At 42.4% G+C, this 14,793-nt stretch overlaps 1 protein-coding gene across 21 annotated transcripts in view; it reads left to right on the top strand.

Annotated features, from left to right (window-relative positions):
- The window catches only part of MBD5 (methyl-CpG binding domain protein 5), a 155,198-nt gene extending 140,771 nt beyond the window's left edge, over positions 1-14,427 (top strand). For 14 of the 21 annotated variants that reach the window (XR_015698850.1, XR_015698855.1, XR_015698849.1 and 11 more), the window contains 5 exons: positions 2,073-2,148; positions 4,442-4,575; positions 6,133-6,493; positions 8,212-9,792; positions 14,182-14,427. Coding sequence is in view for 1 of the 21 variants with exons in the window: in XM_087732361.1 (XP_087588487.1) it covers positions 2,073-2,148; positions 4,442-4,513 (148 nt within the window). In the remaining 20 variants the exon portion in view is untranslated. The other 7 variants (XR_015698853.1, XR_015698857.1, XR_015698860.1 and 4 more) reach the window with 7 other exon arrangements.
- Positions 14,428-14,793: the final 366 nt, after the last annotated feature.

The raw sequence follows: 14,793 nt of genomic DNA on the forward strand, positions 1-14,793 counted from the left end.
ATCTGCGTTATAAATAGAGTCATGTTACCTTTATAGGAAGTTACGTCGCCACTGAACAATATTCTGTTCGTAATTTGTAATACCTAAGGGTGCCTTCACTTACCCAAGTTGCATAGCTTAAACTTTTTTTTGCAAGCAGTCTAGCTCAAGCAGTTCAGAAACCCAGGTGGATATGTCAGGCTTTGTACGCGAATATTTATTTCAGTTTATCTTATCATTTCTCCGGTTGTTTTAAACTACATCAGGATACGTAATTTTAAAGTTGCACAAAACTCCTTTACCACCGTTTTAACTAATTGATTCAAAGCCTTAGTTAAATTTTTGCAACTTCATATGTGGATGAAGTCCTACTGTACTTCAGTTTTGTGCAGTCGGGTCAGTAAGGTTTCTAGCCTTTTGAATTTTTTGTGCAATTCATGCCCTGGTATAGCTCAGACAACCGATGCAAAATGGTTTTAGGAAATATCTTATTTGAATAATGAATAACAGACCCTCTGATCTCCTATCATCGATCTCCCAGCTGTACGGATGATTATGAAAATCATTTTGCTGAACGAGGGAGATGGCGTTACCGTAGAGCGACACTGGTTGGATAGCTCGTCTGTGCGACTTCCTTCTCAATCTTGCCAATGCTTTCAGTTGCTATACATCTTTTCAGTCCCAGGGAAGAATGTCCCAGTTGACATGATGATCTATCCTCCTTTATCAAAAGGGAAGATTTTTTTTTTAGAAAGTGTCTCCTTCTGTGAGGGACGGTCCTAGTGACCCAGCCACCCTTGCCAGCTTGGGACGAGCTCTTCTCTTACCTGTCTCTGCCATTATCTTCCCGCATGATACAAAGGCTCTCTTCCTCCTCCCCTCGTTTCTGCATCGCCAAAGCAGATCCCTGTACTTTTGTACTTCCGGAGGTATCGTGACGGTTGCTCGTAACACTGTCTCGCATCTCCAGGATGATCTCTCTCATCTCATAGTCAGCATTTCTCTTCATATTCATTACTCTTCTTCTAAGTGTACCTGTTCCGTTGAAGTCATGAATGAACCAGCCTATCTAAATATATATATATAAATATATATATATACACACTTGCTTTTAAGCACAGATCCTCAGCAAGCTGTCAACAAATGATAGTAATGCGTGCTCAAGTACTGTTTGCTAGCTTGGAACTCCGAGGTGCGAACACGGAGCCACAGAAGTATAAGCTGTCAAGCAGAGCACGGTGTTCAAGTGGGAAACTTCGTTAAAGAAACAATCAAAAATGTCACTGTAACATCAGATGTGTGTGGAGCTGCCCAATGACTTGGGGTAACTTGATTTGGAAGAAGAAAGTCTGCACCCTACCTTTACCATAGCCCTTGGCGTGCTGTCACTCCAGGGTAAAACTAGCAACATTTTAGAGGACTAATACTAATATTTTCCTCTGGCTATTTAAAGTTAGAAGGGATATTGAACTTTGAGCTTTGTGCTTTGGGTAAGAGGAAAACTTTGCAGCTCACGCACTGATTTTTCGAGAAGACGGCAGCGTACGTTATTTAGTCCTTCACAAAAGTATTGCTGAAATGTAACCACATTTACAAAGGAAATGCAGCAGGTAACACGGAGTGGGAAGCAGGCAGAGGCAAGCTGGCACTAGAGGTTTAGTAACACCTGAAGTCTTTAAGAAAGTCCAGAGGAGCTGGAGTACTCCTCTGCTGCCCCTGATCAAAACCCGTGAGAGCCTGGCCCTTTGCTAATGATTTAAAAGAAAGATTGCACAAAATGCTACGTTACCGTGAAGTGCTCGTGCTTTTTATTCACGGATGTAATCTGTCTTGTGGATATTGGAACTAACCCTACGGACTAACCGTACAACTCAGTGAAGTGCTGGCTTTAGTTTTGCTTCTGTAATTATAACACAAGCCGTTAATTTGCATAATATTGTATATAGGTCGGATCTTGCTATTTGTGCTATAACAACCTGGGAGGCTCTACAGCTAGTAGAATATATCCAGTGAGTTAATGGGTTTATTATTAATTTTTAAAAATTCTTTTCTGCTGCTAAGAATTACTGATGGCATTATTTTTTTCTTCCTAGAAGTGGAAAGCTAAATAACCATTTAGAAGCTGCTATACACGAGGCCATGAGTGAACTAGACAAAATGTCTGGGAATGTAAGTTTCCTTTCACGTTAGCAATAATCTCCTTTTTCTATGTTTCTGCATGTGTGTCAGTTGAAGACCGGGAGTCTTGGTTTGGGTTGCTTTCTGACATAAGTTTTGTTTCTATTTTCTTAAATAATGTGGAATTTTCAGTATTTCTCCTGCACTAAAACCCGTTTGCAAATGTCTAATCATTCTGAAAAATGGGAAAATATGGAGAATTTTAGTTCCATTGCCAATTATATTATTTTTTACAAAGGTAGATTCCTGGACGTACTTTTACTCATCCAGCCTGTTAATACTGGGATCAGTTCCAGTCCTGCTCATACTCCATGGGTTTTCTCTGACTAGTGACACAAAATCAGGCTCATTTTCAGTTTGAGTAGCAAGATATTGAAACCACATTTCAAAGCACCGTTCTTTTGAATGTAGACTCTTTGAGTAAAGCTTTCCTCATGTGAAATGAAAGATACTGTCATGAAAGGTAAGAGCATTCCTAATAGCAAATCTAACAGTGCTCTCTCTAAAATATTTACACTGTTATTATGTAGGCCCAGTATCTTTCTAATAGAAAATTTGGTTTATATCATGTGCTCACCTTCATATTTAGAACATGTCTGTAATTTCATTGACGTGCACTTAGAAATGCAAAAAAAGTATATCACGGCAAGTCTAACCTCTCATATCATTGGTAGTTATTCAAATTATTAAACATTTGAATACATAAAAAAGTCTTTTTCCTGATATTTGGTGCTCAGTACTGAAGATGCTCGTACACGTGCATATGTAGAAGTAGTAAAACTTCAGGGATGTGCCTGGAGTACAGAAAAGGGAATGCATACAGAACTGCAGAGTTAGAGCTGCTTTCAGAACCACCAAGAAATATTAAATAAGCTATTCAGTAGCTTTTAATGGCTGCAGTGAGTAATAACAAAACCAAATCTTTTGTTTAAACTTGTGAATTTTGCAAAATGAGATTGAGTTTTGATATAAAATGGTATGTGTTTTCCTGTTGTCTTTGGAAGGAAAAGGAGAGCAGGATCTGGTTGTAGTCTCTTACAAATAAGTATGGGCTGTGTGTTTGGCACACACATCTCTGTCGGTTACGCTGCCACTTGCCTGTTTGGACTGGACCGTTCTGCTGATACCTTTTTTCATTTATAAATCCAGTAATACTAAAAACTGTATGCTATATGCATTTTAAGTGTGATAGAAACTGGCTCAGGGGAAAGCGCTGTAATGGGATTTGCTGATCGGGTTGTTTCGTAATGCAGACAAGCTGGTGGACCAGCCTGCATGTCATTGCATAGTCTTGATTTATATTTTAATTACCCCATCACAAAATTTGCGATCAGGGTTTATTTCCATAAAGACCGTGATTCCTAGAAACAATCGGAGGGAATCAGCGGTTCTTTTTAGTGACTTGCATTTTTTGTCAGCTGCTGCTGTTCAGACATCAGTGACATTTTAAATGAAAAGCATGTGCAAACAAGATCATGAGCTCAAAGAATTATTTCTACTGGTAAGAGCCAATAAAGAGGTAGTAAATGTTAGCGGTCTGAAGGAATTCAGGACAGACCCAAGGAAATAATTGAGCACGTTGCTGAAGGATTTGTTGCTGTTGCCTGGCTGCTGTTGGGAAGCGGCGAACTCCTCTTGCCAGAACAGCAGCTCGCTTCCGCCGACAGATGGTGGTGGTATTCCACGCTAGGCGCGAGCGCCTGCCTCCACCTCTGCTCTCCCAACGATGTTGTGTTTTTCACTGAGCAGCCAGTGATGAAAAGCTGTTTCACACTCAAATTAACCTAGCGTTTAGCTCGAAATTGAGTATTTCCTTTTAATAATCAGATGAAGACAGAGTTTGCTAAACATAGCTTGTTCCTGAATAATGCTACCACAGACCTGAATTTGACTTCTTCTTTTTTTTCCCTGTTAGCAATATTTTCTCACCACCTACTTCCTACTTTATTGCTCTTGTCGCGATGACGTCTAAAAGTTTGTCTCCAAGAACTTGACGTAATTGCAGTTTCGGGTTCAGTTCTCGATTCTGCGGTTTCACAATTACTGCAGCGGGTACCTTTCTCCAAGGCAGGAGAGGTTTGAGATGCACCGACTGCGGCATCGACCTTTTTCTCCCCAGTGCCTTAAAGTTCTTGAAGTTCCTTTTAATTCGGGCTCCCGTGTAGACGTGAAATAATAAGCACCGTTTCCTAACAGCACCTCAAGCAATCCTGTAGCTCATTTATTGCTGGCTGGTTATTTTGACCGATATTCTTTGCTAACTTCTAAATATACTTATTTTTAGGTCCACCAAATCCCACAGGGAGACAGACAAGTGAAGCCTCCAAAACCCAAGAGGAGGAAGATCTCTAGATAACATTGAATGTCTTTGTTACTGGTCCAGTACTTATCGAAGTGAACGTGCACATAAGTCTATATGTAGGTATTGATATAGACGTGGTTATATCAATATTTATATGAAGACAGATAGATACCATCCCAGGGTGCTACGCGGATTAGTGGTACAATATTTTTGATGATCAGGAGGGATAGCGGTTGCTGGATAAGCCAATCAGAAATCTTGAAAGGTTGCAGTAACAATGTCAGATGATTACGGAAATTTTTTTTCTATAATACTAAAATTGTGATTATAAGAAATAGTCCAAATGTTTCTGAGAAATTTTCATTGTGTATATAGATAATACAGAATTTCACGGTGATATCTGAAATGTAAATATTGTACAATATTGTCATGTACAAGCGTACCTAATGCACACTTTATCTTTTATTGTACAAAAAATAGTGTACAAAATTCTTTGGTTTCTATTGAGTACACATACAAGAGACTACCAGTGTAAAGTGATAAATAAAAATACAGCCTAAATGCTTTTATATGATAATGTAAAAGATGCTGTTTTTGTATTTAACAGCAGAGAGAAGGCATGATTATGTAAAACCTTAATTATGACATACACTTCACGCCACTGAGTGTCCATCGATACTGTCTGTTTGGAATGAACCTTGCCTGGAAGTACTGTACTCCATTTCAGGTCTCTGTAGGAGAGTGCAACCTTGCAGATTCCTAACGGGATGTGGGATCACAGCTCTAATTAATAATTCAAAGGCTGCAACTATCGGTTGCGTTTTTATTTACTTAACTTTTAAAGTAGAATGCTGTAGATTTTATTAAAGAGGAAAAAAAAAGTAGATGGACTATTTTAGTCAGCCATTTCTGTAGTTAAAGTTTCATAGCCACCTGATAAACTAAACAGTTTATATCCCCCATAACGTTGACCCCTCAAAACCCCTAGATTTATTAGCTTAAATTATCTAACGTCATTAACCATCGTGTTTACTTTTAAGGGGGCAGAGGCCCTGCTTTAATAATGTGATCGGTATTGATTACGGTTTGGTTTTGCAGTAGAATGAAAGGGCATGCTCCGCAGCGTTCATAAAAGTAATTCCAGTATCCATCTCGCAGTATTAAAACAAAAAATTAAGGGTGGCTTACAAAACTATTAGCAACAGTAATTTTTATCAGTATTATGTAACATATCAGATTTATTTTATTTAAAAAGAATTATTTATACCATTAACAGATTCTTATATATATTAATGTGGCTGAAATGTGCAGGTTAAATCTATTAACCAAATTATTTATGTTATATTAAGTGAGAAATGTGAAACATATGTAGAAAAAATTAATACACTACAGATTTAAAAGTCTAAAGCTATGAGCCATTATAAAATGAACGAACGGAAGTGTAGCACAACATTATTTCCATTTTATTTCATTTTTCTTTTTAACACGGATGGTGGTGATGGTGATGGAAGCAATGACGTCCTCTGTCTTCAAGGCTTCCCGAAATAACTCTCAGTTCACCATTCCCGGTCCCGGGGCGGAGTCCATAACCCCTACCTCTTCCTCCGGGACCGCCACTTACCTCAGATTTCCTTTTTTCCCCCCCCCCTCAATTCCCAAATCTCACTCTCTAGCTAAGGACTGGCAGTGATCAGCATCCTGGGAAGCTGGCGGTATCGCCGCTCTCCAGATACGCGGCACTCGGCGCCGGGATCACAAGTCATTGCTCCTCTTCCCATCCGCCTTGCCCAAGTCCCAAACTCCTCTCTCTGAAGGACCTGACCGAGACCAGCCGTCCCCGAGGACGACGGGACCCGGCGGCTTTCCCAGCCTCGGCTCTCGCGTGCCCGAGCACGCAGCACTACCTCTGGGCTCGCCCCTGGGCTTTCTCATGTCCGGCAAAACGGCTCTCACTCCTCCTTCCCCCAGCCCGAGGGATCGCAATAGCTACACTGGCTACAGGGGCCTGGAGGCAGGAGCCCTTCCTTCCGCGGGGTAGGTTCATTTGTCTTTTCTGTAACGCCACCGTCCTCCATGCAAGCTCATGTGAAGTGATCGATTTTATTAATTTAAAAAAAAAAAAAAACACAGATTTTTTTTGGGGGGGTGTAGTTTAGCTCATGTTTTTCTGTTCCGAGTTGGTGTCTTGGTTTAAAGAGTCGATGTTGTCCATCCTCCACGCCAGCCCGCTTTCCTGCCGTCTGTCCACACCCGCGTGGGTCTTAACTCATCGCTCCGTGCGTGCGTGTGTGCGTGTGCGTGTGCGAGCGCCTGTCTCGATTTAGTTCCTTTCCCCCTTTGCTTTCTGTCCTAGAACCGAGTTTGTATCGCCCGACCCTTCTTTTGGCATTTTAACGAATTAGGTTTGTACTTTCTCACCAATGTATACTTTACATCAGTAGACTATGTAAAGTATTTTTGTGCACTTGATTTCATTGGTTAATAATGGCATTGATGTGGGTGCTAGGAGTAGTTTGTTTCAGTCCATACCAATTTTTTTCTCTTTTAGAGTTTTTATGGTTTCATGTAAGCAGTTAATGTAAATATTGTGAGCATTACAGGTCATGCGGTGTTGTAACATTTTAAAAAATGTTGCACCTACTTTACGATTAAAAAACTGGTCACTCATACTTGAATTTTGCCCATAGAGCCATTTCTTTCTCTTTGCATTAAAGCATAATATACTTTTTTGATGGAGGCCCAACCCTTCTTTCTACCTTATTATTTTTTGTTTAATAAATCTATATTTTTTCTAATAGAAGACTTAAAAATGAAAATTTAAAAAATACTTTTTGCCTACTTTCTAATTTAAGAGAGAATTCCTATATTTAAAAGGTAAAAAAAAAAAAAAAAATACCCCATTGTGGAAAGTGGAACAACACTTTATTTGTCATTAATATGGCACAATCACACGAAACTGAACTGGCTGAGTAAAGCGAGCCCACAACCTCAATCAGTATCTCGGTAGCTTAGGGAAGGACGTGAAGCTTTGAGGATGTAAAGTGTTACATATTCTTGTCTATTTATTTATTTATTTATTATGCTTTCTTTTGCTAAGTGGGTGACAATGTGGTTGAGTCATTCAGATGACATTCAAATTAAAGGAAATATTCCTCTTTCTATTATGGTGCATTTTGTGAACACCATAAAAAAAAAATATTTTCATTTATTTCAATGGATTTTCTTCATATTTTCACTTCTGACAGCAAACGTGTGGCTGGTATCAGCTGCAAAAATAATATCCACATAGTTTAAAAACAAAACAAAAAAAAAAATCCCCCCAAACCCCCCACCTCTGCTGTCCCAGGTCTGCTATCCTCACAGTCTAAGGTTTTAGGGGTTAAAAAGAACTTAAAATTTAAAGGTATTTCCTAAATCAGCTTTGCCGAAGGTTTCTAAGTAATGTGATATCCTTTTGGAGTCCTTGAGTTTGATGGTGTAGAGCTATTAGAGGGCTCGTGGTGGACTGAATTACCTTAGGACTGCTACCTTTCTTAGCTACAGTTTGTATTTTGCTATGTAGGGTTGTAATGTGAGAATTCCAGAAGAGCAGTAGCATAAAAGTGCTTTTCTATTTTTTAAAAAAACCCATTCTAGTCTTACTAAGAATTAGAGATTTTTTTAATATCAGTTTTGTAATTTTTGATAAAGTTGTCAATATTATGATTAAATCACCAGAAAAAAAAGTTACTGTGATGTTCTCTTCGGGGCAGGGACCTTGTCTTCCTCTGTATTTGTAAGATGCCACGATGGGACGCCCAGTCTTAAACGGGGCCACGGGCACCGCTATCAAATTAAGTAGCAACCAACAACGTTGAGGTCGATTTAAATGCATAAAAGCCAAGAGAATTGACAGTTCAGACTGCAAATCCGATTACCTGTCCTTAGTTTGCCTGCTGTGTCCTCCGTGAAGGTAACGTCCTCGGCTGCGGCGTCCGACGGGTAAGTTGAGGAAGCCGATGGCTGTTGAAGCTTTTGCTCGCACAACCCAGGACCTTCTCATCCAAGCCAAAGCAGATCCACGCCGTTAGCACAGCCCTCGACCCCCTCCTTCTCTCTGCTGTTTTTGCCAGTACGAACTGAGCAACTCAACGTTCGTGTTTCAGGATTCCTCAAAAAATACCATTAACCCACTGGTTTAAGCACGGTACCGAGTTACAAAATCCCAAAGGCATAAACAGATCGTTTAGTTCAGAATTCACCGCAAGCACAGTTCACGCTGGTGTCAAATCAACTCTAGAAAAACACTTCCAAGACTTCAAAAAAAAAAAAATCCTACCAAAAATATATTTGTCTACCTGCGGGACACCCAGGGGCCTCCTGAGGATGCCCCGGGCTCTGGGGGCGCGCAGCCCGCCATGCCAGGCTTCCCTGCCCTGCTCCCGGCGCCTGCCGACCTGGTTATCCTGCGCTTGCGCCGTCGAGGACGAGGGCAACTGTAAGAGAGCGAGCCTGCGCTCACGTATTTCATACGATGCTGCTCAAACACAGAGCCTGCATCGGGCTGGGTTTGTGTTGCTGCAGTTAGTGCTGCCCAAGCATACGTACCCCAAAAAGTCCCGCCAGCCTCTTGCGACCCTGTGTTGCAGGCTGCTCTAAACTAGCGTGCCAAATGGAGAAAGCCACGGTCAACCGGAACAGTAAGGCGTTACATTTGCTTTGCATTTGAAAGCCAAGCAGTGGGAAGTCAGGCCTCCGTACCTCCTTGCTCTCTGCCAGGTTTTACAATTTATTTATTGGCTGTGAAGGCTTAAACGCAATTTTTGTTGTTGCTTTAAAAAAAAAAAAAATCTGAAATTCGATTTGAAATATCCCCCGCGAAAGCATGTTCTGGGAGAGATTTCATCTCTCGCATTTTTACCTGCTGCGAGATAAGTATTTGTCTGTAATTGCGTGCCATCCCAACAGAGGATAAGGGGTTAGGATTTAGAAGAGAAAAAAAAATGTATGTGTATATGTATAGAGTAGTTCTTTCTGGAAATTCCTATCTTGGAAAAGACATGGGAAACGGGAAGGGGTTTGACGTACTTACCCTGGACGAAGCAGAGCGGAGAAGGCCGAGTGAGAGCATCCCCACGGATCCCTGCCTACAAACCCCAGGGAAGCATTGGCACAGGTCGCCACAAGCCAGAGAGAACAGGCGGGCCCGCGCGGCGTCAGGCGGCCGTTTACGGTTCCAGGCAGAAACCGGTACCGGCGAGCGAGCGAGCTGGGTCCGCGCCGCCGCTTGCGTCCGGCTCTGAGCGGGGTCTGGTACAGCCACGTCCGGGTCCGCTGGCGCAGAGCATGTGCAGGTAAGTCCTCCTCGGGCCTTAATGATTTCGCTTAGCTAATGACGTGAAAACCTATTAACTGTTATTTAAAACCAGTGATCGTGAGAGATGGCACAGATAAGGAAAAATAAGCATTCTCGCCCTGAGGAAATGTCAAGGTACCAAAACGACGGCTGCAATGCAAAGAAAGAAAATAGTAGCCTAAAAATACAGAAGAATAAATTATTTCAGTTCAAAAGCCGTATATAACTTCTACTCAGCTGATTTCTGATTGGCACGTGAACGCAGGCAGGGGTGTCGCAGTCTGTGCTGTGGGGAACCCCTGCCGCTCGGCGAGGAGCTTCTCAGGTGCCCCAGTCAAGGAAACGGGTTTATAGAAAAGACGAGTTTTAATCCTCCTTCAGAAGTTTCCATCTCATCAAATCACACTCATTTTAGGCTGCCTTGAAAGAGAAGCAATTCTTAACTCCCGGTAAAAATACTGCTCATTTTCAGTTCCAGGAAAATAATTTCTTGCACCTCTTGCTGATTTTTCTCTAGGAAGAGAAAAACTCATAAAAATAACAAAAAATATTGGGGTTTGCCATTATCTGGTCTCAGTCATGGGAGCTGCTCTCTGCTTCTGAGGAGAAAAGTGAGGATTTACCCCTGAAAAATAAGGGAAACCTTTATTTGTTCTATTCTAATTCTATTCTTATTCTATTCTATTCTTATTCTATTCTATTCTATTCTATTCTATTCTATTCTATTCTATTCTATTCTATTCTATTCTGCATTTGTTTAATCATGACCAAAAGGAGAATCCCTGACTTGGTCTCATACATCTTAAGAGTTTCATCGACCAAAATGAGAAACGGGAGAACTTGTAATTCTTCCTCCCAGTATCGCTACAGAAAGACATCCAAAAAAAGCAACCCAATAGAGCAAAATTATTTTCCTGGCCACAAAGGTGTCATCACAGTATTCAAAAATAGATGTGCCCGTGGCACGCCTGCTCCGCTGCCCGATCAGTTACCTGTGTGCCAGTCGTCTCAAGCCTCCTCTTCATTTGTCAGAGATTCAAAAATTTATTTTACAAAATAAGTTAACATAAATTGGGAAATTTGAGGCTTTGGGCATTTCAGATAACGTCATGGCAGCCTTTCTGCTAATTTGCTTTTGAAGCCATGAGGAAAGTTATTGGCCCTTCAGAGCCAGGTATTGACATCCGATTGCCAGGAACCTCCAAAATCAGCGCTCCAGCAGCAGGGAGCCTCCCTGGCGTCCTCCCCTACTCCCGTTACTACATGTAAGATTTTACATTCCATTCCCACGGTCCTAAGGCCGCGTCGGCATGCTCTGCGAGAACTTTTTTTGCATAATAATGCCTGATCGTATATGGGACATTTCAAGTGGAAGTTGACCTACAAGCAGTATAAACTACGTAGAATAGAAAGGAGACTTTCAAATTTAAAAACAAAGAAAAAACAAAAACATGTTGAAAGACTTATTAGATACCCGTGCTTTGAGTTTGTGGGTAGTGGTTCATCGAGTGAAGGCGTCAGGGTCCGACGCAGAACAGTGCTCTGTCTCCAGGTGAGGGAGGCAAGCTTGTCCGCTCGGGAGGAAAAAGATTAAATTAATTAAAAAAGAAAGTTTTTAGGCCCTTCAGCATGTGCTATCGTAGTGAAATGAATTTGTGTTGTGCTATTTGATCCATTAGTCTGAATGAATAAACTAAGAAACTTCTCCCTGAGAAAATGGCGGGAAAGCGAGTGGCGGGAGAGCCCGGGGCCGCACGAGCACCGCTTGCTGCTCTCACAGTTGCAGAGAAGTGCCAGGAAAAACCTGATACTACCTAAACCTTTGTCATTCAGAACTTGGTTATGATGGAATAATTCAAATAGAAAAGAAAGTGTTAGAATTAAAATTAGATTTTACAAATTTTAGATTTATGAAAGTACAAGCACGGTATTTGCAAGCCTAAAACCTGCAACGGGGCAACAGCTTTTACAGACATCGAGTATTAGGTCCTGCTTTGGCACCCACTTCGACAAGTGCCTGTACAGATGCTGAATCCGGGTGTATCTTCAAGCGCCTCGCCTTTTATCCTCGGGTCAGAGAGAGCTGGGAGGTGACAAAGGTGGCGAGGGAGAAGGTCTCCATAGCTTGGTGGAAGAGCCCGGACAGCAACCTCATTCGCAGCCGTACAAAGAGTTGGGTTTGTCTTAAAATGAGACACATGTAGGCATGGAAACACAGGTCCGAACCACATGTGATTCTTGTTAAAATACTTGGAATAGTTGGGGGAGAATTAGGCTGAAGCCCAGTAATGGTGCGAATTAAATCTGTACCGAGCGTTTCGATCACAGGCGAAGAGTTCTTGCTGGGGAAGTTTTGACATGGGTTTAGATAAATACATATTCACGTTTTACAGAGTAGCAACAAAATATCTGCGTTGGTTAGAATTGATCTACTTCACTAACAGCAGAGCTAATATCGCTTAGGAAGAGGAGAAAGGCAGCAAAGCACAGCAAGCAACAAATTATGAATTATTCAATGCAAATGTCAAGTCTTAGTAGTGAACGTGGATGTAAATCTTTTTTTGAAAGGCTAAGCGTTGCCATTAAGCAAGTCCATATGACACTACATCTGTTGGATTTCTTTTATATTTATATCATTTTATTTTTATGTATGCTGGGGAAAAGTATGGGGAATTTCCACATCAGAATTTTAATACCATCATTTCCCCAACTTCTGTTGTCTGTTGATTTAATGTTTGATGAAGGGATGATTTTTTTAGCAGAGGTTAAATCTGTAACCACTTCATTAACTACCCAAACCGTAAGTCTTTAAAGGAAAATTTGCTTTTGCGGAGAAATTTCAGTTTTCCACATATTGAACCCAAGAAGTCAGAGAAATTTACCTAGCTGCCGTTTCCAGAGCATCACCTCCTGATCTGGTGCTTTTAAGTGCTCTTACACCGGGTACCTTTTGGAGTCACTCCATAAAGGATCCTTCCACGCGTGCGGGGAGAACGCAGCCTGGATCGAAACCTGTTAAATCCCCCCTCCAATCAGAAATTACTGATGCCTCCAAATTCTGATTTTGAACTGCATTGCTCTTGCCCGCATAAGACACTGGCAATTCAGTCCAATTTGTCCGCTCTCTTCTCTCTCATTTTCTCACCTCTCTTCTCTTTCATGTCAATATTGTCACATTTGTCCCCCCGTAGCTGCATTCAGACAAAGCCAGTTTAATTTCTTGCGAAGATGGGGAGCGGTGACGTGCACCAGAAGAGCGAGGAGGTATCCATTACTCTGCCAATGCCTGAGAAGCCTGTGCCGGGGGACTCCTATCTGCTCTATATAATCAATCTCTCCAAGTATTTCTATAGCTCTCATTATCCTGCGTGCCTCCAGGATAAGAAGCCGAGAACAATTGCCCATTGTCAGTTTATGAAGCAACTTTTTCATCTTCCTTCCCCAAAGACTAAATACTTAATTAAGTAAATTAAAATTAATTACGGAATCTGTACAACAAGATGTTATCACGTCTGTCCCCCAAACCGAGCTGTTCCTGCGCGCTCGCCCTCCTAATCATCGAATCGTAGAATGGTTTGGGTTGGAAGGGACCGTTCAAGGTCATCCAGTCCAACCCCCTGCCATGAGCAGGGACATCTCCAACCACACCAGGCTGCTGAGAGCTCCGTCCAACCTGACCTTGAACGCTTCCAGGGATAGGGCATCTCCCACCTCTCTGGGCAACCCCTTCCAGTGTTTCACCACCCTCAGCGTAAAAAATTTTTCTTACATCTAGTCGGAACCTACCCTAAGACAGGAGGTGCCCAGCAGAGCAGCTCAGGCGCACGGGTGGCTTTGTTCAGCAGATCCCACCTGGAGACGGGAGCGTTCCCATCGCCTGGGCAGGGCCTCAGCCTTCTACAAGCATCTCTGCGCATTTAAGGTCAAGCGCTGTGGACCAGCGTGCACGATTAAAAATATGCGTGTGTCTTCCAGAGCTGAGGCCGAAAGGCTTTCACTTTTGAAAAGATCATTGCATATTAAGCAACACCTAAATATACAACGGGCAAAGTCTGTTACTAACAAACCTCAAAGCATCTCTGTGTATTTTTTTAATGATTTCTTGTGCTTCGTTAGCAAGAGGTTTAAACTGAGCCAAATTCCAAAGGACATGAATGTTGCATTTCTATTAATTAGTTTTCAGATGAAGATGTTGCCATTAACTACCTACAGCGATCCTCTTATTAACTGTCTGATAAGGGTGACGTAAGTATCGAATAAAATAATGGATTAAATGCCACGAGTGAATGAAGTGTATCATGAGGCGAGTTGAACCCGCGAATGCAATTATTTACCAAATGAAAGGAAAGTGTAATAGGTTTATTGATTTTGATCTTAAAACTTCTAGGGGATGAACATCTTGAAGATGTCAAGTATTTTTAGAAGAGCAAACGTACCCGTTCCGCCAGCCGGTCAGAACCAGGAGAAGACTTCTCAGCAGCCTGTGCAAGTCTGAGCTGGGCCAGGCCAAGGAGGGAGCGTTCCCGTCCCGGGGAAGGGGTGGAGAGCAAATAGACAATGGAGAGGGAGCGGTGGGAACCGCCGGCGTGCTGAGCTGCTCCTCCCGGCGAGAAACGGATAGCCGCTGACGCTCCTGGGAGCGATGCCTCTCCAAAATAGCTACTGACCCGCGGCGGCAGCAAGCCCAGCAAAGGAGCAGGCAGGGAGGCTGTTCTGCTGCCTGCCATCCTGCTGCCCCGAGCTGCTGCCCATGCTTATTTTCCGAAAAGGATCACTGGATATTAATTAAAGGAGCTGTAAACAGAACCTCGTGATTCAGGCACTCACACTTCGGGGGCGTGTTCGGCGGGAGCCGTCGCGGGGAAGTGTCAGTACTGCTGGCTGTTGCAGGCGTGCGAGTGTGCGATGGTGTGGGTTTAACCGCTGGGTCTTGTGGGCTTGGGGTGTACAGTGTATGGCGGTGAAGTATTGGGACCGGTCCCTCAGTGTAGGGGCAGGT

Source organism: Nipponia nippon, unplaced genomic scaffold (assembly GCF_047370975.1).
Source record: "Nipponia nippon isolate SJK-2023a ecotype South Korea unplaced genomic scaffold, ASM4737097v1 scaffold_5, whole genome shotgun sequence".
In the NCBI taxonomy this organism is placed as follows: domain Eukaryota; kingdom Metazoa; phylum Chordata; class Aves; order Pelecaniformes; family Threskiornithidae; genus Nipponia; species Nipponia nippon.